The sequence below is a fragment of the Buteo buteo genome, chromosome 16, assembly GCF_964188355.1.
Source record: "Buteo buteo chromosome 16, bButBut1.hap1.1, whole genome shotgun sequence".
Classification (NCBI taxonomy): Eukaryota; Metazoa; Chordata; class Aves; order Accipitriformes; family Accipitridae; genus Buteo; species Buteo buteo.
The window spans coordinates 28,006,398-28,032,306 of record NC_134186.1 but is presented as its reverse complement, the minus strand read 5'-3'; the positions used below and the strand labels follow the sequence as shown (position 1 = coordinate 28,032,306).

At 38.5% G+C, this 25,909-nt stretch overlaps 1 protein-coding gene across 11 annotated transcripts in view; it reads right to left on the bottom strand.

The window, feature by feature from the left end:
- PPFIA1 (PTPRF interacting protein alpha 1) overlaps positions 1-24,456 on the bottom strand; it is a 60,450-nt gene extending 35,994 nt beyond the window's left edge. For 10 of the 11 annotated variants that reach the window (XM_075048273.1, XM_075048271.1, XM_075048277.1 and 7 more), the window contains exons 1-6: positions 23,002-24,456; positions 21,620-21,883; positions 2,388-2,489; positions 1,565-1,729; positions 617-691; positions 20-121 (exon numbers count right to left, since the gene is read on the bottom strand). In XM_075048273.1, coding sequence (XP_074904374.1) covers positions 20-121; positions 617-691; positions 1,565-1,729; positions 2,388-2,489; positions 21,620-21,883 — 708 coding nt within the window. In that variant the 5' untranslated portion in view covers positions 23,002-24,456. The remainder of the gene's footprint in view (positions 1-19; positions 122-616; positions 692-1,564; positions 1,730-2,387; positions 2,490-21,619; positions 21,884-23,001) is intronic. The other variant, XM_075048279.1, reaches the window with a different exon arrangement.
- Positions 24,457-25,909: the final 1,453 nt, after the last annotated feature.

Here is a 25,909-nt window from a genome sequence, read left to right as displayed (position 1 = left end):
AAAAAGTAAATGGCTGTACCTTCCCATTTGTAGTTGGTGTATTTTCTTGTTCATGATTTATATCCAGCATCCCATCTGGAAGTGTTTTCTTCTGATTATTTTGCTCTTTCAGAATCATTAACTAAAAGAAAATAAAAGTTTACATACATATGTTTCAAGTCAATTCCTTTCTCACCAATTATATAAGGAACAGCTGTAAAAGCGAAACAACAATTACTGATTCTACTGCAAGGTATGTATTAATAAAATATGGTACAGGCACTCAAAAACTTATGCCACTGCAACCCAAAAATTCTTATTTTAAAGCCACAGGAACTCTTTTTGTTGTTTTGTTGGGTTTTTTTGGTTGGGTTGGAGGGGGCGGGGGGAATGGGCAGGGGGGTTGGGGTGGGGTTTTTTTGTTTGGTTTGTTTTGTTTTTTTTCTCCTTTCCTGCTCTTTCACAGTGATCAAGTTAAAAATTATAGTTATCCCATTTGGTAAAAAAAAAAAATAAAAAAAATCAAACATAAGAAGTGAAAGTGAACCTTAATAACTTAATAAATTACTGTGTACAAATATTGACTAAGACACCCACCATGCACACATGAAGACTTCTTTTAAAAAAAGAAACCTACCTCTTTATGCGTAGTACCTAGTTCTTCTTCCAATAAGCTACATCTTTCAAGTGCTACTCGTAACCTCTCCCTTACCTGAAAGGGTAATTCCAAATAATTTTAAATCATTCAAATTAAAAAGAAATCAATTTCACCTATTGCCATGCTGTTTCAGATAATAAATGACACTATTTCCATTACACTTAGAGACCTGGTTGATCTTGAGTCAGTACGAATTACAACATATGCTACAAAAAAACCTTCTAGAGAAACAATGCATATCTTAAAATATAGCTTTTCCTTTTTTATCATAAGCAAATCATATCTCAGCATGACCTGTACATTTAGGCAAGAATTAAACATATCCAGAATTTGCTTATCCTTTTGTAAGGCACAGAGTGAGTATGCTTCTGCTTATTTACAACATGAAAGAAGAGGCAGAATTCTACTTAAAATAATTTACCAGACTTTCTACACAAGGGTCACAGAAGTTAGGCAAACTATGAGTTGGCAGCAAAATTCAAAGTAAACTTTACCACTTGCATATCCTGCTGCCAACATCAGACACAACTAAAGGGTGGAGTTCCTTTAATTCAGCTTTACTTTATATCACAGTGTAAGCAGATTCCTCCTGTTCTCTCTAGTCCATTTCTTGTATTACATAATCAAAAGGCTAAATCCTGATATTATACATGTAAGCAACTGTATGCATTCCTACAACAAATATATTGCCCCTGAATCATGCTTAGCTTACATTAGCACAGTTAATGAAGTACTAGCATAAACTACAGCACCTTGCTTTAGTGCAACATATTAATTTAGGAGAGCACTTACTGATGCAGTTACAGCAAAGCCTCGCTTAATATAGAGAAACTTCAGACACCTCTACAACTTTAGTACGAACAACTGCATGGTCCACACAAAAGAAAGAGGGGACGGGAAGAGATGTTAGATACCATATTTCATTACCTTTTCATCAAGGGCTTTATGGTGCTCAAATAAAGATTTTAGTGCTTTGAGAACTTCTACTTCACTAGAAACTCCTGCTGGAGACTGAGCTTGTCTCTTTACAACAGTCATTCTGAGAGATCGCTCATGCCTGGAGACAAGACACTCCAAATGTTCCAGTAATAGCTAAAAAAAAAAAGGAACAAAGTTTATTCCTGTTCTGCATAGCTGCAGAAAACTTTGCCTCCTAAAACATCAAGTTTTGAGTTCTAAACTTCAAATCTGAGAGCCAAAGAGTACTGCATCAAGCATAAGGACCTGTTTTTAGCATTTCACCCATGTTTGAAGTTGTATCAGAGCTGACGCATTTCCTACCTCTCTCTTTCAGTCTAGTTTTTAAATGAGGTTTCTACTTAACCAGGTCTTTTCAGTTCCACCACCGGTCTGAGGAACTGCACACTTGTCAGAAGGATACACATAGGAAATGCTCTAAATCGGAGAGCAACTGTTCTGCTGGCAGCAGCGTAAGCTGCTGGAACAGATCACTACAGTTTGCCCACTCTATTCCCCTGATCTTGGGTGTTGAATGATTACAAACTTTAACAAGAAAGCTGAATGACAGATAGCGGTGCAGTCTTACAAGCTTTTCCTGACTCTGCACAGCAGTATTGGGAGCTATGCATAAGCTTCCAAACTTTCTTAACGCATATTTGCACTCCCAGGGGGACTCATGCAAATACCAGGGGAAAAATACTTTTAGCTTTTCAAATTCAACATTCAATGTTTTTCTCCATGTAGTTGGATGCTTTAACAAGGGTCATCTTGGAGAAGACAAGGAACTAACCCTCGTATTATTTCTTTCTGCTTTCAGTTCAGCGATTTCTTCTTCCCTTTCGAGCAGCTGCTCCCTGCATACATTTAGCTCTTTTGTAAGCGCTGCAAATTCCTGAAATAAACCAGACAGAAATATAAGCACATGAAATATCAGAATATAGTGAGAGTGGATTCATATGAACACTTGACATGATTTCTTGAAGTATTCATTTCAGATGTCTAAAGCAAATACAGTTGTACAAACTTAAGCCTGCTTAGCATGACTAAACACTTAAAATCGTTACACTGTCAACTGTAAAGATAAAAGATGTTTGACCAGTACTTCTGAAAACTCCTTGTCTCTCAAGGCAATTATCTGAGTTGGGGTATCCCTGGTAAGCAAAGTGAAAAACCTATTTGTAATGCACTTTGTTATTGTTTCAAAAAGTTGGTTGGTGGTGGTTTGTTTGTGTTTTTTTTTAAATGACTACTGAAGGAGATATGAAAAAACAGAGCACTACGCACAGTAAAATACAGAAGCCAGCAAATCATGACAAATTTCAAGTCCGTACTTAATTGTGATAAACAATGCATAACCCTGGCATCTACGAGAATACACAGGTTACTTCTTTACAGTAATAGAGCATTCGTGAAGCTCTGCTACTGTATTTCTCTACTTAAGCTACATACAGGAATTTCATTTTATCTACTTTCATATCTCACAAAACAGAACTGAAACAGCCCTTTCCCTACAGTTCTGCCAGAAATCTCAGAGGATTAGAATCAGAATTTTCTAAAAGCTGAGCCCTTGGGCTCAAAGCCTCAAAAGCCTTTCCCTTCAAATTCAATAAAGCTTTCACTGAACAAAACTCAACTAAAGTGAAATAGTACATAGAGTACAGAATCATCAGGCAACAGGAACTAAGCTAACTCACAGCAGTAACTGTATCTTTATTACTACTGTGAACATTGAGACCAGTCAATATTAAAGAATGTATTTCTACATTTTGGAGTTTCTGTCAGGAAGATACAATTGTACTGTATATCCGAAGGAGCCAGTACATCCTAAACCATTTCCACTCTCTGCCAACAGCCTCACTAAAAATACTCAACATAAAAGGCATTTAAATCTTCTATCAACTCAGTGAGCATACCCTGGATAGAATAAAAGATGTAACTATACACCACGTTTATAAGCAAATACTGACATAACCTTATCTACCTAATTACTCTGGCAAAATTTAAGTTGTAATCTGAACCACAATAAAAATTATTATTAACAGTAAATGTGAATATGAAGAAGTCCATGCTTTAGAAGACGGCTTTGTAGGAAACAGGGAAAAAAAACGTCTTGCATCATCAGTGCAACTTAGGTTGTGAAAATAAATATGCATCCATCACTCCAATGGCTGGTGAACACTTCAGAAGCACTTGTATAAGAAAACATTGAAATGCTAGTAAATAAATTAGTGTTCTCTATTGTCTCAAATAAGGAAAACCCTCTAATAAACAAGAGTCATGTCTAATAAACAGTAGATTAGTACAGCTGAACTGGTGATGATAAAGACAAGATGAACAAGACAAACGGCGAACTAAGAACAACATAATACTGTGGAAATACACCAAGTGCACAAACACTGCTTCTCTAAATTTTCCAAACTCTGTGAGATATACTGCTTAATAGACAGCAGCTGCATATCAAGTAAAAGCTTAAGATGGAGCTGTTTTGTAGTAAAATTCAAAGTGACAGAAAACAAATGCTTAAAAACAAAAGGACACATCAACTAATTATACTAGCACATCTGCAAATTTTAACATGCAGTTAAAATAAGCATAGTCAAAAGACGCTGTCTGCAAATTCCAAGATTAATTTGGTAAACTTTATTCTAAAACATACATGTGACTGAAAAGACAAAAAATACTGTTGCACAACATATACCTACAGTGAACTCCTTTGGAATTACTAATGTATTAGGCTTTTACTAATGTATTAGGCTTTTACTAATGTATTAGGCTTTTAAAAGTTGCTATGAAAAAGATAGTAATACCACTATCACAGATGCAGAATCCACCTCCATAATCCCTCTTTCTAAATAAAAATTTGCTCACTGGAAAAAAAGATTCAGTATAGTCCCCCTACTTAATCAGCAAATGACTGCAAAAAAGCCTTAATTCCTTTTCCTTTTTCAATTGCTAAAAAAAAAATATTTTTTAACATACTTAATAATTATGCTCTCATAAATATTTCACTGCAGTATTTCACAGGCCTTCCCTGCTTATCTTCATGTATTTGATAATTAAGTACTTCTGAAACTACTAGAAGTGCTAATAGACTCAAAGTATGCACAAAAGAGCTTGATATCAACTTATTTTCTTAGTGGTGTTTTTGCCCTTTTCAAAATAAAAATACCCTCAAAATGCCAACATCGAAATTTACAAGCATCGACATTTCACAATTCTCCAAAGGACATCAGGCTGACATGGAACATTCTATACTTTCCCAGTTTCTACCTCAAGTCTTGAGAACAGGATAAAGAAAAGAATAAAGACTACCAGACGCTGTTTCGTCATCTTTTCTGACTAGATAGCATTAATACACATTTTTTTATCTAAGACATGTGTGAGCTTCACCTTCTGAAAAACAGCTGTATATTTGAAATGAAGGCTATTCACTCTTCAAATAATTATAGTACATACAGTTCTATTCCATTGTGTACTTCTGTGCAAATATAAATTTTAGCACACATATATCATAATTATGACACGAACCATCACACTGTCAGATGACCCAAAAAAAGAACAATTCACACAAGAATTTATATTGCTGCTGCATAAAAAGACTGCCATGTATTTCTGGCATTGCATACTACCTCCATTGCTGTTTATTTTGACAAAGTATAGTTGCTTTGAGTCCCATAAACTGCCTAATAAAGAACACTTGAATGTCCTTAGTTTCAGTTGACACTGCCAAAAGACATGTCCTTTCTAGTTTTAATACTCACCTTCAACAGTAGACAATTTGTGATCTTCTCAAGCAGTTCAAAAGCAGAAAAACTATTTACAACTTTATCATCTCAAAAAAGTTTGAGTTGTCTCATAATTTCTTCTTTGGCATTAGATGAACGTACAGACAGAATTAAAGGAAAAAAAAATCCTGAGAAACTTTCCTACTTATTCACAAAGCTGTATTACTTTTCTGTAATTAAGAAGAAGATTGAGAACATCAGAATGAAGTTCTGCTCTGCTTCTGGTTGCCATCAAAATAATAAATACCCAACTCTGAAGACTGACAAGAACGGGACTCAGAATAAGCACTTTAGAGCACTTGCAAGAATCGGTCAGAAAGTGCTGAATATACTAGGTAAATATCCCCTGTTGATTAGAACATACTGACAAACAGCCATACTGTACACTAAACTGAAATGTTTACTGAAGAAAGTAACTTTCTGAACCAACTGAATCATTCCAAGTATGACACTCTTGCTGCCAGAAATAAATAACTCAACAAAAAGCTAAATCGAGCCATTAAGTTTGCTGTTGTTCAGTAATACATTTTGGGGTGTTTTTTTTGTCCACAAACTCCATGATTTTTTTAAAGCAATAGTTTCTTTTACATCAACCTTCAGAACCGACCATCAACCTTGAGTATTTTAGAGGCCACAACATAAACATCCTTCCAAAAGTTGGATCTGCTGGTGTCTAGCTGACAAGCCATTTGGTTACTTGTGAGATCTCGGTCCAGGAACATTACAGTTTTCAGGTTCTCTTTGTGTTTATTACAAGTGTAATTTATAGATAGTACACACTCTACAGACAAAGAACTGTAAGTTTGCTTGGAATTTACTCAAGCAAAAAAATTTATTCCACAATAAAATTCCACACCACTCGTGAGTGGATAAGGAATCATGGATTACAGGCAACAACATGACCAGAAAGCTTATTTAAATGATGAAGACATAAAAAGAAACCTATTTTAAATTCATCAAAGAAAATATGAAATACTATTAAAGTAGTATCATCTGGCAATACAAGGATGAAGATGCGACTGTTGCATCTTTAGGAACATCTCTGCCAGAAATATGAGTGGAATTTATCTGTTTAATATCCAAGTAATACTTTGTTTTACTGTTAACATTCTGTTCCGTAGCCTGCATATTAAACAACCCACTCAAAAATCTGAGAAGCTGAAGAGAGCATGAAAAGAACAACTGGAGAAAGTGCAGGCCATCAGGGATGAGAAACCAATGGAATCCGAGATAAGTTTCCATCATGTTATTTACACTACATATAAACCACAATTATTCCAAATGATGCATGCATGAAAATGACAAATACAGAGTCTTAAACAAAAACAAAGAAAACCTAAATATCTACGCTTAACAGGGTATTTCATAGCCTCTTCATTTTAAACCTAAGGGGCTTAGGTAGCACACAGTGACCAATATCCCCAATACATTTGGAAGTTCCTAGCAAGCAAATTTTTGTACCTATTAAGTTATACCAGTTTAGGTTAGGGTTTTTTTAAGCTAACAGTCAGAATTATGAAATAGTTCAAGGGTATTTAGAGTTTAAACCAGAAAGATTTGACATGTTTTAATCATCAAATCCAGCCTTCCAAGAAAACACAGTTATACACACTTTAACAACAACAAATCCAGAAGAAACAACAACCAACACAAATTATGCTCTGCCTGTTCCACCTAATACAACCTTTCCAGATCTCTGGCATGTGCTAATGGGAAAGAGAAAAATCAGCCTAGACTGGGTAAAGAAAAATATTTTGCTTTTCACCTAGTGAAATTAATTTCCATTAAGTATCAAGCAGCCTGAATTTTCTAACCTGGAAACATATAACTTATTTCAAGCATTAAGAGAATCAGTTCTATGAAGTAAGTTTATTTTTTGTTTTCAAAAACCCCAACAACTTAAAAGGGGATGTAAGAAAATACTTAAAGTAATGTTAAAATACAGTTATGTCAAACTCTTGCATTTCAGAGCATTGAAAGGTTTTTCATGCTCAAAGTAGTTGTTTTTCCAACTAGAGCTAACTACCCCCCAGAGTAAGAATACACTATAGCTTATAATATAATTAATGTATCAACCTCCTTTCCTATTTCTCCTTATGCATAAGATGTTTCAGAACTCAAAAGACCACTACCAAAACACAGGTGCAGATTTCTTTACTATTAAAAAGATTCTCACATTCCAACTAGTGGTATTGAGATATTTTAAAACATTTAATACCACCTTTGGTCAACTCTCAGAAGTTTATATTTTCCTTGACTCAGAAAACATACCTTTTTTTTCTTTAGCAAAAACTGTAACACTGCATGAAAACACTCAAGTGAATACTGCTGCCAACTGACAGTCAGTGACTAATACTAAACCTGAGTAACTTTTTATCATTCTAGCCCTCTTTTTTAGTACGGTATTCTTCAAGCTTACTTCTTGGATTGACCTATCTAGGCTTCGTCATTAACACTGCTCAATCCTAAACAGGCAATTAAGTTTTAAAGTGTTTACAGTTGCATAATGTTATTGCTCTGGAATGAAACTCGCTGTTTCCAGTCCTCTTTGGACTGAAAGTACAATCAACTGCCTAGCATTTGACAAGCAATGAGCAAAAGGACTCTTAACTCACAGCCAGTAAGTACCAAACATATGCCCAAGAGCAAAATGGAAAAGCTTATAGTAAGACCAAGTCTCCATGGTAATAAATAGGTTTCCAGTTACCATCCCGAGTGAGTTGCTTAAATTTATGCACAGCGTTCACTGAGCCTGAACTACAAAACACTAAATACGGACTTCATTGCTACCAGCTTTCAGGAAGCGCTGCTTGTTGAAGTGCAAGAAAACATAAATGAGGAAGGGTGGTATTTGGCAGCTTTGCAAGAGGAATGCAGAAGTAACAGGAAAAGAGAGGTAGAAACGCACCAGTTCCATGTTCTCCCTCTTGTAGCTCCTCTTCCCTGTTCTAACACATTTCTGACAGACATGTCATATTTAGGGTGTGGGGGATAAAAGTACTGGAAACCAAACATGGCTGGATCCAGCCTCTCAATCCTCGAAGGATCAGAGGTTCTCCTTTCACCACATTAATAAATGCTCAAACTTTATACACACTACGGAACAGTTTGGAAAGTGAGCCTGTAAACTCTAGTACACAGAGCAAAGCATAAGTCAAAGAGGGACAAACAGGAGCCACCTACGCTCAAATCATTAACTACAGCCTGTATAAACCACCCAGACTAGCAAAATCATTACCACCTATACTCTTGCATTTCATTTTTTCTAAACCCAGCAAAACAGTGCTGTTATGTATACAACACTAGGGGCAAAGCTTCATGCAAAAATGTATCTTTGTGCATCAGTGGAGAGCCAACAGTCACTGATTATATACTGTACTTTGCACTGCAAGGTACACATGCCGATCTCTGAGCATCTTCCAAGCTCCACCATTAATTAGACCTACATACAACAGAGTGAATACAATAACCGTATATGCAACAAATGATATCTACAAGACTGTTTGCTGGTAATGTGCTGGAACTAAGCCACAGCTGCATCCTACAACTTCTTTGTAGGTCTGTGAAATTAAGGACAGAGAACATGAAGTTGTTTAAATAAGTCAGAAAATTTCATCCAGTTACTCCTCTTTCAATCTAACAACTTGCAGTTTGCTAAGCATGTTCCTGTAGGGCAACTAGCCTTGCGATCTTTGAAAGGTTAAAAATCCATAATTTCTCCAGGTAGTTTGTTAATCTTTTCATCATCCTTAACAAATCATTGCCAGCATTTGAGGCTTGTTCAAAGTATGATAGAACACACAGGGTATATTTTCAGTTAAGCTGGAGTGGACACAACCCATTTTTACCATAGCCTTTTAAACTACTTTTAAAGCTACAGATGTGTATCAAAGATTACATATCGAACCAGTGAACAACTATACCAAAGTACTTAATTCTTCCCAAAGGCTTTCTCCAAATACTCAGTTGGGGGATTTACCCTGCAATTTAACAGAATGCACAGAGGATTAACAAGAAATGAACAAAATGAACACTATCTAGAAACACTAGTTTCTAGTTTTAAGCTATTTTCTTCTCTTGCCTTTGTAAAATACTTTTAAAATGTTGTCCCTACTCAGGTAACATTGTGACTCTTCCAAGTAAGGAAGTCCAAAAGTAGAACCACTACAACAGCTGTAGGGTAACAGCTGCCTAGCAGCAAGCATAGGAAATACAGAAGCGCTCTTCAGACTTGCATGAAACTTAGCATCTATTCATACACAATGGTGGCTGAAAACCTTATTCCATCACATAACTAGAATCTTTTCATTGTGGTGGTTATGCAGAGTTCCACCTTAGCTGCTCTTGGATGTACATGAATATCTCCCCTGAAAGGGCAGATATGGCACAAAAGTATTCAAAACCATACCAAGCTTGTTCAACTCGGAGAAAAAAAAGTACAAGATCAGCTAAAATATGTACCAGGAAAACTTTAGTCATCATTGAAAAACAGGCTTTTCAACTTGGGATGTCTCTCGCTACTTTGTGCAGAACTGTGACTGTTGAGACTGGTCAATAACACAGTAATCCTTCCCAATACTGTACCAGTCCAAGTACCAATATTCCAGAAGAATCATTTACCTTAACACAGAAATAAGTTTACAATACATGGGGGCAGGTGTTAGAAAAACAAATGCCTCTCAGTTACACTCTGAATCAGTGAATTCTAAGGGTTTCACAATATGAATTACCACATTCCTGCACCCCTAGCCTAGTCTATTTTGATTAGTAACTAATACAGTAAGTAGTAGCACAACTTCTTAGTTGTAGCTTTAGGCATCTCCATTTTTGGAGTCCATGGCAGTGAAGAAACCTACCCACACCCATACCCACTATGGCAAAAGGAGAATACAGTTGTACTTAATTAAAGAGGAAGAATCTTGCATTACCAGTTCGACAAGATATGGCACAAAACCAGTCTCCATCTTTAATATGACACTATAGAGATTTCACTGAAGTTTCTCCTCTCCACATAAAGCTGGTCAAGATTTCCTGGGATCCTATACAGGGTTTCACAGCATACAATGCTCCTCAAAAATGCCAAACTGTAGAACAACTGCACGATGCCGATTAAATTTAATAAGGTCAGTATTTCTCCTGGGACCCCCCATTATGAAGGCTAAGCAGCTACTACAAAAGCTATAGCAAGACCTTTTAAGTTGTAAACAACAGTGAACTGTCAGTTTCCTTGGGCAAGGAAAAGTATGCATTTTCCCTGTATATCAACTCTAAACATACTGCACTCACAAGAAATAGCACAATTCTGGCTCAGCTGACATTTAATATTAAATTCCTATGACTTTTATGAATTAAAAATTGTTTAATCCTAAATACTGTGTTCTAGTGTGTTTAAAAAATTAATCCTCACATAACTAACACTTCACTATTTTTTAGAAATAGACCCAGGACAAGATCAGTCATGCATGATTATTTCAGTGACAAGATACTCCTGCTTGCAAAAACTGTAAGCAGCAGCTGAGGCACTGCCCTGCCCTATTCTAATCATTCATCTAGGCCTCTAGTTGTCAGGTTTAGTTCTGTGGCTAGTAGTTGTAAAGTATGTTTTTCACACTATGTTAAAAGAGAATGCTTGGGAATATCTGAATAAGGCTGGCCAAGCCACCCTCATTAAACAAGCATCAACATGTACTTCCCCTTCAGTGCTCTCCTATTATATATGTGGGGTTTTTTTTTTTTGCCAAGTGATGAACACTTCAGTCTTATAATTTCAAACTTGTTTAAGCAAGTAATACTCAATGAAGACAGACAGATGCCTTCAGCAGGAAATTCAACTTACAGGCTCTTTACATTTTATTTGTCTTTGTACTCTATCACCCCAGTTTACATGCTAAGTGAATTTACTGGGCTAACTGAAGCTAAATGTATCCAAATCAGCAATATTCGGAATAAACGCAACTGGATCATTCCATGGAAAAGTTGCTCAATTTTTACAAATAAAGTCAACTCTAAAGCCCATGCAAAAAGAGTATAGTCTTAGGTCTTACAACAGACAAGTCTGGTATTTAAACACATAAAAACTTAACTCAGCAACACAGATTAAGTGTCAAAGAGTTGTTGGGGGGGGCGGGTGTTAAGCTTTTTTTTAATAAAATTTTTTGCCTGCCACAAAAGATATCCATAGTCAACAGTTCCAAACTTCGAAACTATCTGAACCCAAAAAGCCTGTTACATCACAGAACAAAACCAGGGGTATGAATAACACTAAAAGGCAGGGAAGGAGGGGGGGGGGGGGGAAGGCACAAGGACAGTCTGTTAATACACTGTAACCAGTAACAAATGCAGAAGCAAAAGATGGATTGGTGAGGAACCTGGTCTAAGGAGAGGAAGAAGCTCCTATTCCACACTGGGCTACAAACAAGGGAAAGATGATGCAACCGGGAAACCCTGCAGCCTCCTATTCAGTTGAGAGAAAAGGCATGCTTGGCCCATTTCTCCTCTACTACCTCCCAGGACTTAATCTTTTACAACAATTGCACAAAATACAGAAGAGTGTTATGCAGTCTCTAAAGACTACAGTTCCAACAGGAGATCAGAGTTACACCAAGGTAAGTATCAGAATAAATAAGGTTACAGGAGGGGAAAAGGACAGCTGCTTTCCTGCATGGACAAGCAGTGAGAGCTGAAATCCTAAAAAGCTTTTTTATTTCCACTTTACATGAAGTAAAGTAATTCCAGATTTCTAAAAACAAAGGCTCAGCTTTTGGAAGATAATGTTGTTGAACCACACCCTCAAAAGACATTCTGAAAACTCAAGCTACATGTTCTAAATGAAATAAATTACTAGATGCACCTGCCTCGTGCTCTTCAACACAAAGCCAAAAGAATGTTATGACCTTCTAAGCCTTTTCCCCATGAACTACAAAAAGGTGATAATACTGCATGAAAAATACATTACTCTGGAATTAAAAAAAAAAAAAAAAAAAAAAAAGATTCACAGTGGTATCCCAATGCATCCCTGAAATTATTTACACCAAACTTTTGGGCATTCACCTGAATGTAATATGGCAAATAGAGAGAGCTTTGAAGAGATATTCTGAAGTTAGAAGTTTACCTAAGACATGCATAAGCATGTAAAAACCCCAACCAGATTCACCCATACATCCAAGACCGCTCTCCATACGTGCTCTGCTGTTCCAACCTTGGTCTCTCAGGTGTACAGTTAGCCTTTACACCCATAATTAGATTATCTGAAGAACTTCTAGTACTACAGGTAACTCTTTCAAAAACACAATCCCATTTAAATTTTTAAATGGCCTTTGATTTGGGTCAAAAGTTTCTTTTACTTCTGGGTTTCCAAATTAAAACACAAAAGACAGCCCACACCTTAAATCCTAGTAGAAGCAAGCGATTCAAGTGTGAGATGTCAGTCAGGACTTTAAATACGATACACAGCAGAACCTTAAAAAATATGAAATTACACAGAGTTCAGGTTCCCACTGGGAACAGTAAATCCACAAGTCTTACTCAAGCACAAACTACAGTAAAAACCACAGCTAGTAAGAGAATTTAGGTACAGTATTATTCATTCGGCAAGGTTAATAGAGACCTGTGAACCCCACCATGTTACAGAGCACCATTTCAGCTAGCACATTTCCCATTTATGGATAGCAGTGCAAAGAAAAGGAGAGTTTCGACTATGACATTCTATTGGCAAAAGTATATATTGCTAAACTATTTTGTGTGACGGGCTTACATAAGACATTTGAGAATCCACAACTCAAACCCACAAATCAACAATTTAAATTCTGCCATTGATCAAGACAGAAGTCCTTTCAGATGCATACAGCAGAATTCCCTTTTCCCCCAATTTTCTTTTCTAAAACAATTTTGAATTACACAGTGAGAAAACTTTTGTATCAAGCATTCTGTGAAACATACAATAAAACAAACAAGCAAGTCCACTTTCAGATATCTCTCTCCCTTTCAAGTGGCTTGTTTCATGATCACACTTGAAAATTCAGAAATAGTACTACAACAGCTTAAAAATTGGTTAGTATTTACTGATGTAACCATAGATCCAGTACCATTAAAATAACAGGAATTTACAATCCTCTTTATTGAGTGAGCCTTCTCCACATTAAAGAAAGTTTCAGCTTTTACACCAAGGATTTGGGCAGCCAAAATTCCCTTCCAAGTAATTCAAAATAAACACCATTTCTCATTACAGGAAACGGTCAATGTTAAGACGACAATGATGAATAAACTTCACCAACTGCAAGGTAGTTTCTCTAGATGAACATTCATAGTTACATCTTTGAACTATACATCGAGCCAGTCTAAACTTTGTATAGGTCAATACAAAAATTCTTTGTTTAAACTGTACATCTTAAGGTGGCTTTGTTTTGTTTTTTTTTAACTACGTAAATTATTCAGCTACCTAAGCTTATATAATTATGTCCTTATACTGTGCACTGTTCTGTAAATTTGAGGTGGGAAAAAAAAAAAACCAACAATCTCACTTCTTTTGACAGCAAAGAGTTTATTAACTCATGGCCTACATTCTTTACTCATTTTTACCAAATATTCTACCCTGCAATTCTTTATAAAAGGTAAATATGCATTTAAAAACAACGTTTCCCTACACATAATTTAAACTGAACAGAACCAAATTCAAGATGTATTTATACGGGAGGTAGGATTAAAAAAAAAAAAACCACACAAGCACTGTGCTTCAGAATATTTCCAGACAATTAGATGTGAAACAGAGCTAGATACCAAACTCTACCATGTACTAGCAATAGGAGTAAGGCACAACACGGCATGGCCCAGAGCATACCTATAACCAAACAGAGACTACTGTTCTATGGGGGGGGGGGGGGGGGGGGAGGTGGTGGAAGTAAGAAAAAAATTTTAACAATTAAAAAAAACCAACCAAACAAACAAAAAAACCACAAAGGCTGCCCATTTTCCTATCGCAACAAATAGAAACCACTTGCTTATCTTCCAAGTGGAAGGTTTTTTTTCTCCTCAACAAAACTAGAAGGATGCGCATATCAAATTTCTCAAGCTTTTTTCCACATGGCCCTTTAAACAAGTGATGGTCCTTGTTTAACATCTGTCCCGAAGATATCTGATTATGCTTAATACTGGTAGTATAAGGATCTTTTTGTTAAGGAATCTTGGAGCATCTCATAGAAGTTCTAAAACAAAATACTATTTCTATACATTTACACTTCTGAAAACATAGCCATAAAACAGATGAACTACAGTACAAGATATGTTGACTGTTCTTATTCATATGTACCCATCAAAAGTCACAGTATTTCAGATGCAACCAAAATTATATTCCCGTTAAGATTTTCACTACCATCCTCAAAAACCAGATCCCTGAGTAGACAGAAACATAAACACATGAGAAAAGTTCAAGGCTAGCCACTGTGGAAGAGCAGAAGAGAAGATTAAGCAACAAAGCTTCTCTTCTAAAAATGTTACAGCTCTAGCCACTGTAGGAACAGGCCACAGAGCCATGTCATGCTGATCAGAAAAGGCACTGATTTTCCACAGAGCTTACACGAAACCCAAGGTAACATCTGAAATAGATAAAGGTCATAGGCAAAAAACCAAGTTAACCAGCTATTCACATCAATTTACAGAGAACCTAAAGGAAAACAACACATCAGAATGAAACCGAGCATTAACTTTAACAAGCATTGTGATCATAGTACTTCTCTAATTCTGAATATATGAACTAGAAGAGTAATCTCCTCAAGTGACCTACAGATATGTATTCAGCTCACTACACAATTATCTGGAGTTTACAAAATGCAGAAACAGTATTTCCATGCACTCCTGTGAAAAAGTCAAGTTGAATAAAAAACTCACTCCACTGGACAGCAAAATAATTCTTCTTTCAGCCTGGAGAATGTGAAAGCATTTTTCCTGGCAAGAATTGCCAGACATTTCCCCATTTACACTTGGAGACTCCACAGACAGGCTTACAAAAAATACACTTGGGAAGTTATAACATAGAGATTACCTGACACACACAATGCAAATTTATCCCTTCTCAATGTTTGTGGCTTGAGATCCGTATGCGCAAGAGATTATGATAAGTATTTTCTAATATATGTCAACAGATACCAGTCAGTCTTACAGACTTAAAGTGACTTAAGCTCCCTAAATTGCTAGAAGCGGCTTACATGAAGACCTCTGCCATATTCATTTAAAGCAGGAAAAGTAAAAAAAAAAGCAAAATTAAGTTAAAATGTGAAGTATATTAATTGAGTTCTGGGATGCAGAGCTAACTGAGGAAGAGTAAAAACCAAAATTACTAATAGACAGCTAAAATATTCTCTCCAAAGATTCAGGTTCTCTGACAACATTGTTAACCATAAGGGATCTACATATATCAAAACACAAACAAATGTGCACTCTTAATTCTAAGATCAAATCCTATAGTGACTAAAACAAACATCCACCTCTCCTAAATAAATACCAGAAAGGAGAAACCAAAGTCAGAGGCCAGTGGATGTTAAAACACTAAGAACTTGTAAGGGGGGAGAAATGTATTTTAAATTCATATTTACCTGCTAAAAAAAAGTTTTTTTTCTTTTTTTTTTTTTTTTTTAAACATCTAGATGGAAATTGCAACTATGTAGCCAAACTGAATCTTTAAGTGTTGCTAATAGGTATCTTTAAAGGAGTTTTTAGTTATACTCTTAAAAAGAACCACTAAAAAATAGAAGGGCTTGCATACAAAGAATTCTCAGAATACCAGAATAAACACTACCTGTTGTACAAGAGGCTACAGGCGAGTTAGCATAGATGAGTATATATGTGAAGTTCACCTTATATTTTTAAAACAACTTGTTTTGATTATAGCTCTTTTCACCCAAGCTTATATACAGCCTGTTTGTTAGACTGCAAGTTAGACTACAGCACACCAAATATTAATAAACCCATTATCAGACATTTGTACATAGTAACAGAAGAGTAGGAAAAAATAATCACTAGCTCATCTTTCAGGGCTACATCCACTATTAAAAACAAACAAAAAGCATTTCTGTGTCATCACCAAAACATTCTTCCTACATATAAACTAAGGAAAATAAAAACAATAGTTTTAACTTCATAAAATCTTTTTATTAAAGGGATTGATGGGACATCCTAACAGCACTAAAGTCCATCCTCAAATACAAGAAAACTTAAAACTAATTCTAAATTTAATCTAGCTAAAAGGTTTATTTATAATCAAGGTAGCCTGAATTAAAAGCACAGTATAAACAGCAAGTTGCTAACAACAGACAAGCAGATGTCTGCTGGGTAGGGGTGGGATGTTTCAATAAACAAACTCACCCAAACATATTTAAATGAGAAACTAAGAAGTCAGAACAAATGCTAGAGACATGGTCCTCAATATACTCCATTATATTATTTAAATGTAGCTACTCCTCTCTCTTTTTGCCCAATCATAGAGCATACTTTCAGATAACTTCATATTTTGAAGGTTTTGGACAAAAGTTGTCTGTTTCTATGCCTTGCTACGAAAGAAATGTTAGGGAAGTTGAGGTTTATTGATATAGTCAGTGGAGAATTCTGAACATTAACTCCTGCCTCCATCTGACTTAAACTCGTGTAGATAAAGACAAATCTATTCAGTAATTTACTAACAGTAAGAGCCAAGAATGATTTAGCAACTGAAACTCAGCATAGACAAGACTAAAATTATAGTTGTCTGAAAATGCAACAGAGAAAGTCACGTTCATCTTTGCTGTCAGAATGGGATGAGAGAAATGGAGGACACGTCTGCTCTGACATACATTTGCACAGCTGAAATCCTTCTGGATCTCTATCATTTCTGGATACACGGCTCTCTGCTGAGATTAATGTCATTTATCTAGAAGTCAGTACCACATCTTGCTAGAGTAAGAAGTACAAGCTATGACACCTCAAGGCTTAACAGTTGTGAATACTGTGAATGGAGTTGCACTTAAAATGCTAGGGCAATTTCAGCTGCTGCAAAGTTTGGCAAGCCCTTTACTTAATGTACTTTCTGCAACTGTTTTCTTCACATTACGTACACTCATTTCTACATCTATGACATCCTGTATTATTTAAAACTTGTCTGGAGGAAATCCAAACACCACCATTATTAAAATGGCAAGTAAATCCTTAAGTTCATCATTATAAAACAATACCAGGGCAGTCTTCAGACCAAGTGTGTAGATATTTCTTACAAGCAAGACATCGAACAGTATTTCTGAGATTGTCTAAGGAAGATCATTCTATAGAGACATACCTGAATTTAAGTGAATACAAACAGACACACACTATTTCTAACCGAAGTGTGCAGTAGTGATATTTACTGTAGATAGAAAGCAACTAAAGACAGCCTGCTGCGGACTCACTTTAAATGAAGATATGATGAGCAACCTAGTAAAGCCAAAGCCAAACCAAAATTATAGGCAGCTTTTTTTTCCACCTTTAACTCCACACTACAGTAAAGTGCTCTCATTTACACACAGATACACACAGCCTCTGACAAAGTTCTCATCTGCCCCTATATATACCTTGCTGAATACAGAAATTCTGAACAGGACCATCACAAATACAGAAAAAAACTTCTATTTTACTTACCTTGCATAGAAATGAAAATAAAGCATGATAAATTTAAGACCAAAAGATTAGAAGTGCAAGATTAAGATGGATCTTAATAAGAGTGTTGCTGTATTATAGAAGCATAATATTTGTACATCAGCTTATAAAATTTTTAACATACATATTAAAATTGTCATCCTGATAACAGTTGCTGTGAATTCATCAACTGTGCTTTTATTTGTGCTAGGTACCAGAGTCTCTGTAAATTAAACTCTAGTGTTCTCCATCCAAAACAAATATCTTGTTGTCATTTACAGAAACATCTACATGAAATTCTACCAGCAAAATGAACCCTAACCTACAATACCTTAATAGCAAGAAGTGGCAGTTACTTGGAACTCATCTACCTTAAGTTCAAAACTTAACTTTTAAATGCAGTAGCATCCTGTATGTTTTGCAGATTAACTTAAAAATTTTGAACCCTGAATGTTGTAGAATACATTCTAGAAGGCACATAAAGGGCATAATTAAGTCCACTAAGACCATAAATAAATCATAACTGAATGCATTTAGATTAAAAATAAAAGTTCTCCGAGTTCTCAAAGTAAAATTTATTTTTCACTTTTTACTGTGAAAAAATCCAGGAAGAATAAAATTAATTTTAAGTTCTTGCACAGCAATTTGATTTCATCAAGTTCATCTTCCAAGGTCAGAGTACAGTTTGACTAGGGTAATCTATAATAGAAGGTAACTCCCAGAAAACAAAAAGCATTGCCAAGAATCCAGTTATTTTATCAAGACACTGTTGATGTATTTCGTTTCCACCTGTCCATACAAGAAAAACTTGTCAGTTTTACTCTGTGTAAATGTAACAGATAAAGCACATCTATACGATTGGAATGCTCTTCCCTTTGTGAACTGGACATCCACAACAAAAGTCTTCTTACTCTAAATACCTGTTTCAGGTTTATGTGAGCTAGAACTGAGGCCTTTAAATTATTAGCTGACCACCACATTACAAGTAAACTAGAAAAGTCTGCTTCTTTGCCACTTCAGAAAATGCACATCACTGCTGCAGAATAAATTGCATTTACTTTTATCATCTAAAAGATGTGCAAATACACAAGTACCCATTTGCCATTTTTTAACTATACACACACCAGTATGAGCCTCTTCCTTACACACAGAAACTCAGTGAATATAAGGAATTAAGTAGAGGGATGCCATTAGAAATTGAGTGTCTTCATATTAATGACAGAGAAGTAGTTTTGGTACAGAAGCAATCAATCTGGCATTCCTTCTTTTATACAAGGAGTTTCCATCAGTCATCAGAACTTTCTAACTGGCTGATTCAGCTAAAAATATAAAACAGGAAAAGTATACCTACAAACAATTCAATTTAATACTCCTTAAGATAAAGTACTCCCAAAACAACTACAAAGACATGTTACAAGGTATATGCCAAGTCTGAGGGAAAAATAATACATTGGTTACATAGTGACTTAGTAATTAATGCAGTTATACTAGTATTTGTACAACTAGTTAAATTGATCTTCACATCTCTTTCTACTAAATTGAAAATAACTACTATGATAAAAAAACTTTAAAAAAATGTACACTACTAAATCCCTTCTTTCCTAAAAAAAAAATAAATATATGTAACACAGTTGTCAGTAAATTTAAAGTTATCCTGCTTCTACCCCTCCTTGAAATCCACAGCTAAACAATGGGTCATTTGAGACAGCAGTTCAAAAGAATGCTCAGCTTGAAATAATTAACAAAAAAGTTTGAATAGTTTCAAGTATTACAGTCACCACAAAGTTTTCCTAGTGAACACTTACTAGAATTTAAAAAAAACAAACATTGTTTCTCCTCGTCAGAAATTTACACCTACAAAGTAACTGACTCTTTACCATAACAACAACAAAAACTTGTCAAATACAGCAGCTACTTTTGATTGTAGCAAGAATAATAAAATATTTTTGACTTTTGAAAGCACCATCATCACCTTCCACAATCATTTGAGCTTAAGCACCACTGAGGACAAAAGTGGCATAGTTTCACACCACAACAACAGTATTTTTCAACAGCAATCTACAAAAATCCATACACTGCTGTATATTTATATAAAATTGCAGTAAAATTTCTCTCTCAACCTAAATACAAGACTTGCTTTCCTACAAATTTCACATGAACCCATACAAAATGGGAATTGTTTTTAACTGCATTAATCTTTTAGGAACGTTTAGAAAGAAATGTTTACGTGTAAGTAGCTTACTAGATTTCAGAAGAAAAGCTAAGAACTTAAAAGAGAAAAGAGGAACAGTATAGTTTAGACCTTGGGTGATTCTACTCAGCCACAAATTCAAGTATAACAGTCTACAGATCATACAATTGGTTAATGGCATCCATTAATGTAGCAGACCTGAAATAGCGGCTAAAGAGAAGCCACAATTATTACAACAAAAAAACAAAGAATGATTTTTGCCTGCAGCACATGATTTAACACAGGGAGCAGCAAAGGTTGGAAAGTTCTCCTTTCTGATTTCCATCACACCCTTGTAACACAACTAGATTAACATGTATTACTTTTTAGTTTCTATCCCTTACTAATTGCCAGTACCAATTACCATACCAAGAGTCATACAGTGATTACATTATAATGAGAGCAGTGGAAACAGAAGGGTCAGAAGGGTTTAAAACTACTGTTTTAAAGGCTATAAACAGTAATTACAATATTTAAGGATATGTAAACATTTGTAAAAATAACAAGTTTTCTTGGAATAATGTATGCAAGTATAACATCATCATGACATACTCGGGACAACAACTGACCACGCTAGAAAGTGCAAGGCTATCAACAGTTAACTGACACCTGAAAGCAGCCTCTGCTTTGCCTACAACCAAATGCTTTTCCAAGTGTTCAAAGTTCAGTTGTATTCTTTTTAACTAGACTGGATAAAACCCAAGACATTCTGTAGACACCGATCACCCTTCCTAACTACGCACTACTGCCCTATGTAAAATATTTACACTACAGGCTGTATGTTGGTACACTGCCTCCCCCAGAGTCAATATTATTAACTCCTAACAAGACAAAAACCAACCAAACAAACAAATCCAAACTCTCCAAAAGGAACTAAAGAACTAAATGAGTTGAACAACACACTTGGGCTTCTACACTGCCATGACAACTCAGCAAGTATTCACAAGGTAGCAGTCTTAAACTTTTCAGGTTTTTAAATCAAAGTCCATAACAGTATCAGAATGACCTGTATGTAATTCTTAAGCACGTGAATAAGGCAGTTAGAAACAACATTAAAAAAAAATACTAGTGACAGAAGAAAGTCTATGAAGTTCTATTAAACAAAAGGATGTAGATACGACTTCACACTCAGGCTAAGCCAAAGAAATGCCAGAAACTGGGAAAGCATACTGGAGGGAAAGGTCTGATGCTCCCTGCTTTTGTATCTTTCTCAAAGTGAGCAAGGACCAACAGGTACTTCAGGAAAGTACTAAGCTAGATTCATCTTCCCTTAACATGACCTGACACTTCAGTAAATTAAATACACAAAAAGCCAACAAAATACCACAGAAAACACAAATATCGAAAGATACCTTCCTTTCAAAATGTCCATACCTGTGGAAGTGCAGTATTGAGCTGTCTCTGCAAGGAATCTCTCTCATGACCAACTTCATGTAGCTTGCCCTGGGTCAACGCTAGCGTCTCCTGAGTTTCTCTTAGTGTTTCCAGAAGGCGATCCCTTTCTTCCAACATGGATACCATTAATTGCTCAAAATGGGAATCAGCATCTGACTGTAACGGGGAACCTGAACCATGGCCTCCATTTCCCCCAGAGGGAATCTCTGCCTCACTGATGGTTGGCATCACCTCACACATCATCTTGAAACAAAATAAGACAAAACAAAGACCATAAATTTAAAGTCAAATCTAAACAGAATAAGCAAAGGAACTTTGGATACTACCCATAGTACCAACTTAGCTTTCTCAATGATAGCATCAGCAAAGGTTGCCAACACCTTAGTGCTTGCCACTATTTCATTAAGACTGCAGGAGAAGAGGTGTACAATCAATTTAATCAAGGCATCACTTCATAATGAGAATCTTGTGACTTCTTGCAAAACCAGATTTTTACAGCTATGCTTCAAACTGTGATCTCATTTTAATGGATTTATATTTTTGTTAAGAGTAAACTGCTTCTGAGAACTTTAAAAAAACAAAGATAAGGCATGCGGCATGCCACCAAAAATTATACACTTACAGCAGTAACTGATTACAGTGCATATTTTGAGACTCATTATCTGCTTCTTCCAACGCTTGAAACATACAAAGATAGTATCTAAAACAGTACTTTGAGCTTATGCTGGCTGTAGAAAGTCTATGGTAAAAGTGATGCATGTAAATTAGTGGTAAATCCAAATAGTCCAATTCAGGAGATACACACGTAAAGGAAGATAAAAAGCAAAAAAATTCATTATGAAATGGTAGCAGCTGTCACTGTGGATAACAAAAGCAAAGGTAAGCAAAAATAATTAAAGGCAGAGTATGAATACAGTTAACAACATAAATAAAAGTACTGTACTGTACTGTTAAACTGGAAGGAATTTAAGAGATCCTAACAGATCCTTACAAGAGGCCAAGGCATCAAGTTTTAAAAAAGCATGGAAAAAACCACTAATATAATTACTGCACACTCTCACTGAACCACTAAGACTTCTAAAGTTCTTCAGACAGCCTCTCTCAACACCACAAACCTACAAGAACCTAAGGCAAATCAGAAAAAGTAGCGCACTCAACCTCTCAGGTACCGCAACATTTGCTCTCAGCCTTAAATTTCACACTCGTATCTGAACACTTTAAAGAACAATTAAACTTATTCCGAGCCTTACTGTGGGACCCCTCAATCCCTTGAAGGGCCTGGAACACCCTGAAGTGCTTTGTAACATTTTCATGCATGATTACCATCAGCCCTGTATTTTCAACACCACTATGTTATTTACCTTGCTCAATAAAATAAAAAGGCTTGGAAAACAGGCCCCAGGTTTCCTGCAGTACCAGTTCTTCTCTGTTTTTAGTAGTTTTTAGTTATCCCAAAAACCCCTTCGGATTGCAAAGCATCCATTCAGCTCTAGTCCAATGTCTGTTTAATTGAAACACCTCATGCACGTGAAAACAAATAAACCTGCCGAGAAAAGAGCAGATCCAGTAAAAAGCAGCAGCAGCTTCAGCTAACTAGCCAAGTCCCCAGAACACAAGAATGTGAAAATCAACCGTCTCAGCTTCCCATCCCTCTATTACTGGCCCATAGGTCCTGCAACAGCTGGGATGGGAGAATCATGTGCTGAGAAAAAGAAAAAAAAATAAAAATGTAGTCTGATGCAGTGGTGCAACAAGCTTCAATAGTTCATCGCTCATAAATTCCACTCAGGTCACAATCGCGTTATTAAAGAGAGTACGGACAGCATGGGAAGTCGGCACGAGCTTTCTCGTAAAGGATTTGGAAAAGCCTCCCTTCTTTTCTCTTCTATTAATTCCAACGGGAGGCTCTCCTTCCAGTTCCCTGGGTCTTAGTTCAAACATTTATAATCCCAAGAGCAAGGCGCTGGTATCGCTCTGGAAGCCGAGAAGGGAGACCTGTTGTTTCCTCCGCGTCAGTCCTCCACCCGTGCTCGGCCCGGCCGGTCCCACCGACGATGCTCCGGACCCGAGATATCCAGCCGAGAGGGGGTAAAACAAACCCGCCGAGAACGGAGGCAGCGCCCGGGAAGCACAGGCGGGGGAGGAAGGCCCCGAAGAGAGACGGGGGGGGCACCGGTAACTCGCCGCCCGGGTCTCGCCGCTCCTCTTCCCCGCGGCAGGGCCCGACAAACAAAGATGCTGGCTGAGGAGACGGGGCTTTTCTGCTTTCTCTCCCCCCCCCCGCCCGCCCTTCACGGGGAGCGCCGGGCCGGGCCTCCCTCCCTCGCTCCCTCCTTCCCCGCCGGAGGCCCCAGCGGCGCCGGGAGCTCGGCCCCGCAGCCGCGGCAGCCCCGCTCACGGCCGGCTCGGGCTCAACGCAGCCCCTGAGGAACGAGCCCGGCCGCGGAGGCCCCGGCACCGCCAAGGGCCGACCGAGCCCTCCCTCCGGCCCCTACCGAGCGGCGGAGCAAGCTCCCCCGCGGCGGGAGGACTCGCGTCCCTCCGGGCCGGGCCCGGCTCCGCCCGCCGCCTCCTCCTCCTCCACGTCCGTGGTGGCCGGCGAGGGGCCGGCTGAGGCCGGGTAGAGGCGGCGGGCTGAGGGTCCCGCGGCGGCGACCTGGGTCCGGCGGTGCCCGCCGCGGCCCTCAGGGAGCGGCAAAGGTCCCTGCGAGCTCGGAGAAGCCCCGATCGCCACCGACCGTCGCCCGGCCCCCGACCTGCCGCCCGCCGCGCCAGCACCGACCGCCGCCGCCTCCCGCTTCTCCCGGCGCCCTCTGCGGCTCCCCTGCCTAAATCAGTGCGGGCCCACAATGCACCGCGCGGGGAGGCTCGGGCGCTCCTGCCCTCCTTTCCCCCCCCCCTCCCGCCACCGCCCTGGGGCCGCGGGTTCGAGACCCGCTCTGCCGGGCAGCGCCTTTTCCCTTCCTCCCCTCACAAGCGATACTCCCGCCGCCCACGGGTGTCCGCCCCAAAGGAGGGCTTGCCGCGTCTCTTGGAGCGGAGCCCCGGGGGGGGTGGAGGCGGGCTCGCTGAGGGCTGAGCAACAGGGCAGGACCGGAGTCATCGGGGCTGTGGGTGCCGGGGTGGCCCCGCAATCGCAGTCCTTTCCCGGGGCCTGCTTGTCGCGGCACGGCCCTGCCGGGCGGGTCGGCCCGCTCCTGCCAAAAAGCGCGGGCAGCGCCCACGGAGCGGGAGCTGGGCCCTGCCCCGATCCCTCGGCCCGCTCCCATCGCCTCAGCTTGCCCTCCCTCGCCCTTGACCTGCTGCCCTGGCCTCGGCCCCGCCGCCTGCGCCCTCCGCCACAAACATTTGGGGGGGCGAGGGGTGGTGGTGAGCCCCGCGTTCGCGCCTTGGGGCTGACAGAGCTGTGAGGGGATGGTTTTCACCCAACCAAACCATGTAACTAACGGTTCTGTGGTGAGCAAAGCCGGCTGGAGGAGCCAACGCCTGCTTGGGTCTCCGGGCCGGTGGAAGCGGCGTAACGAGCCGCCGTCTGCCGCCGTAATTCACACGACGCGTGTGCGCTGTCCCAAAGGCTTGGCGTGGGCGACGGAGGCTTCTCCCGCCTCGCCCTGTGAGGAAGCCATGACACCACGTCCTCAGCACAGCTCCAGCGAGGGGTGACTTCGCCGGCATAGCTTATTCTCCACTGGAAACAGGGTTTGGCTACGCTGACAAAAGAACTCTTTTTTAAAATTTTTTTTTCCTGTGTAAGCCGTTTCCAAAACAGCATATAAACGTTTTCCACTTGCGTTCATATAGCTTCTACTCTATTCCTGGAGGATCGTGTTTCTAAAGCTTTTACCATGCACGTGAGGAAGGTTGGAGTTTGTAGGCTAAGCTTAGGAAAATCTCTTTCCTCTCTTCCGTTTGTGTTACTACTATGAATAAAGAATTTGCATTTTGGACCCTATTCTTGCTCTTATAGCGGAAAGCTCTGAAAAGCATCAAGGGCCAGTTACGTGCACAGAGGCACGTCATGTCAAAAAGTAGCAGTCCCTGCGCTGGAGGTTGTGCAGATCTGTGACTGAATTACATGACACTTAATTTGTAAACACAACATATTGACACCTAGCATTGGATAGAAAGGATCATTAATGAGTCACTCTTCCTTCCCCCAAATACAAAAATCTTTACAATTACAAATTTACTACATTGTGTTCTTTCCCTTTGGTATTTGAGCCTTTAGGGTGAATTCAGGTCACATTTTTAAGCTTTTTCACCACAGCC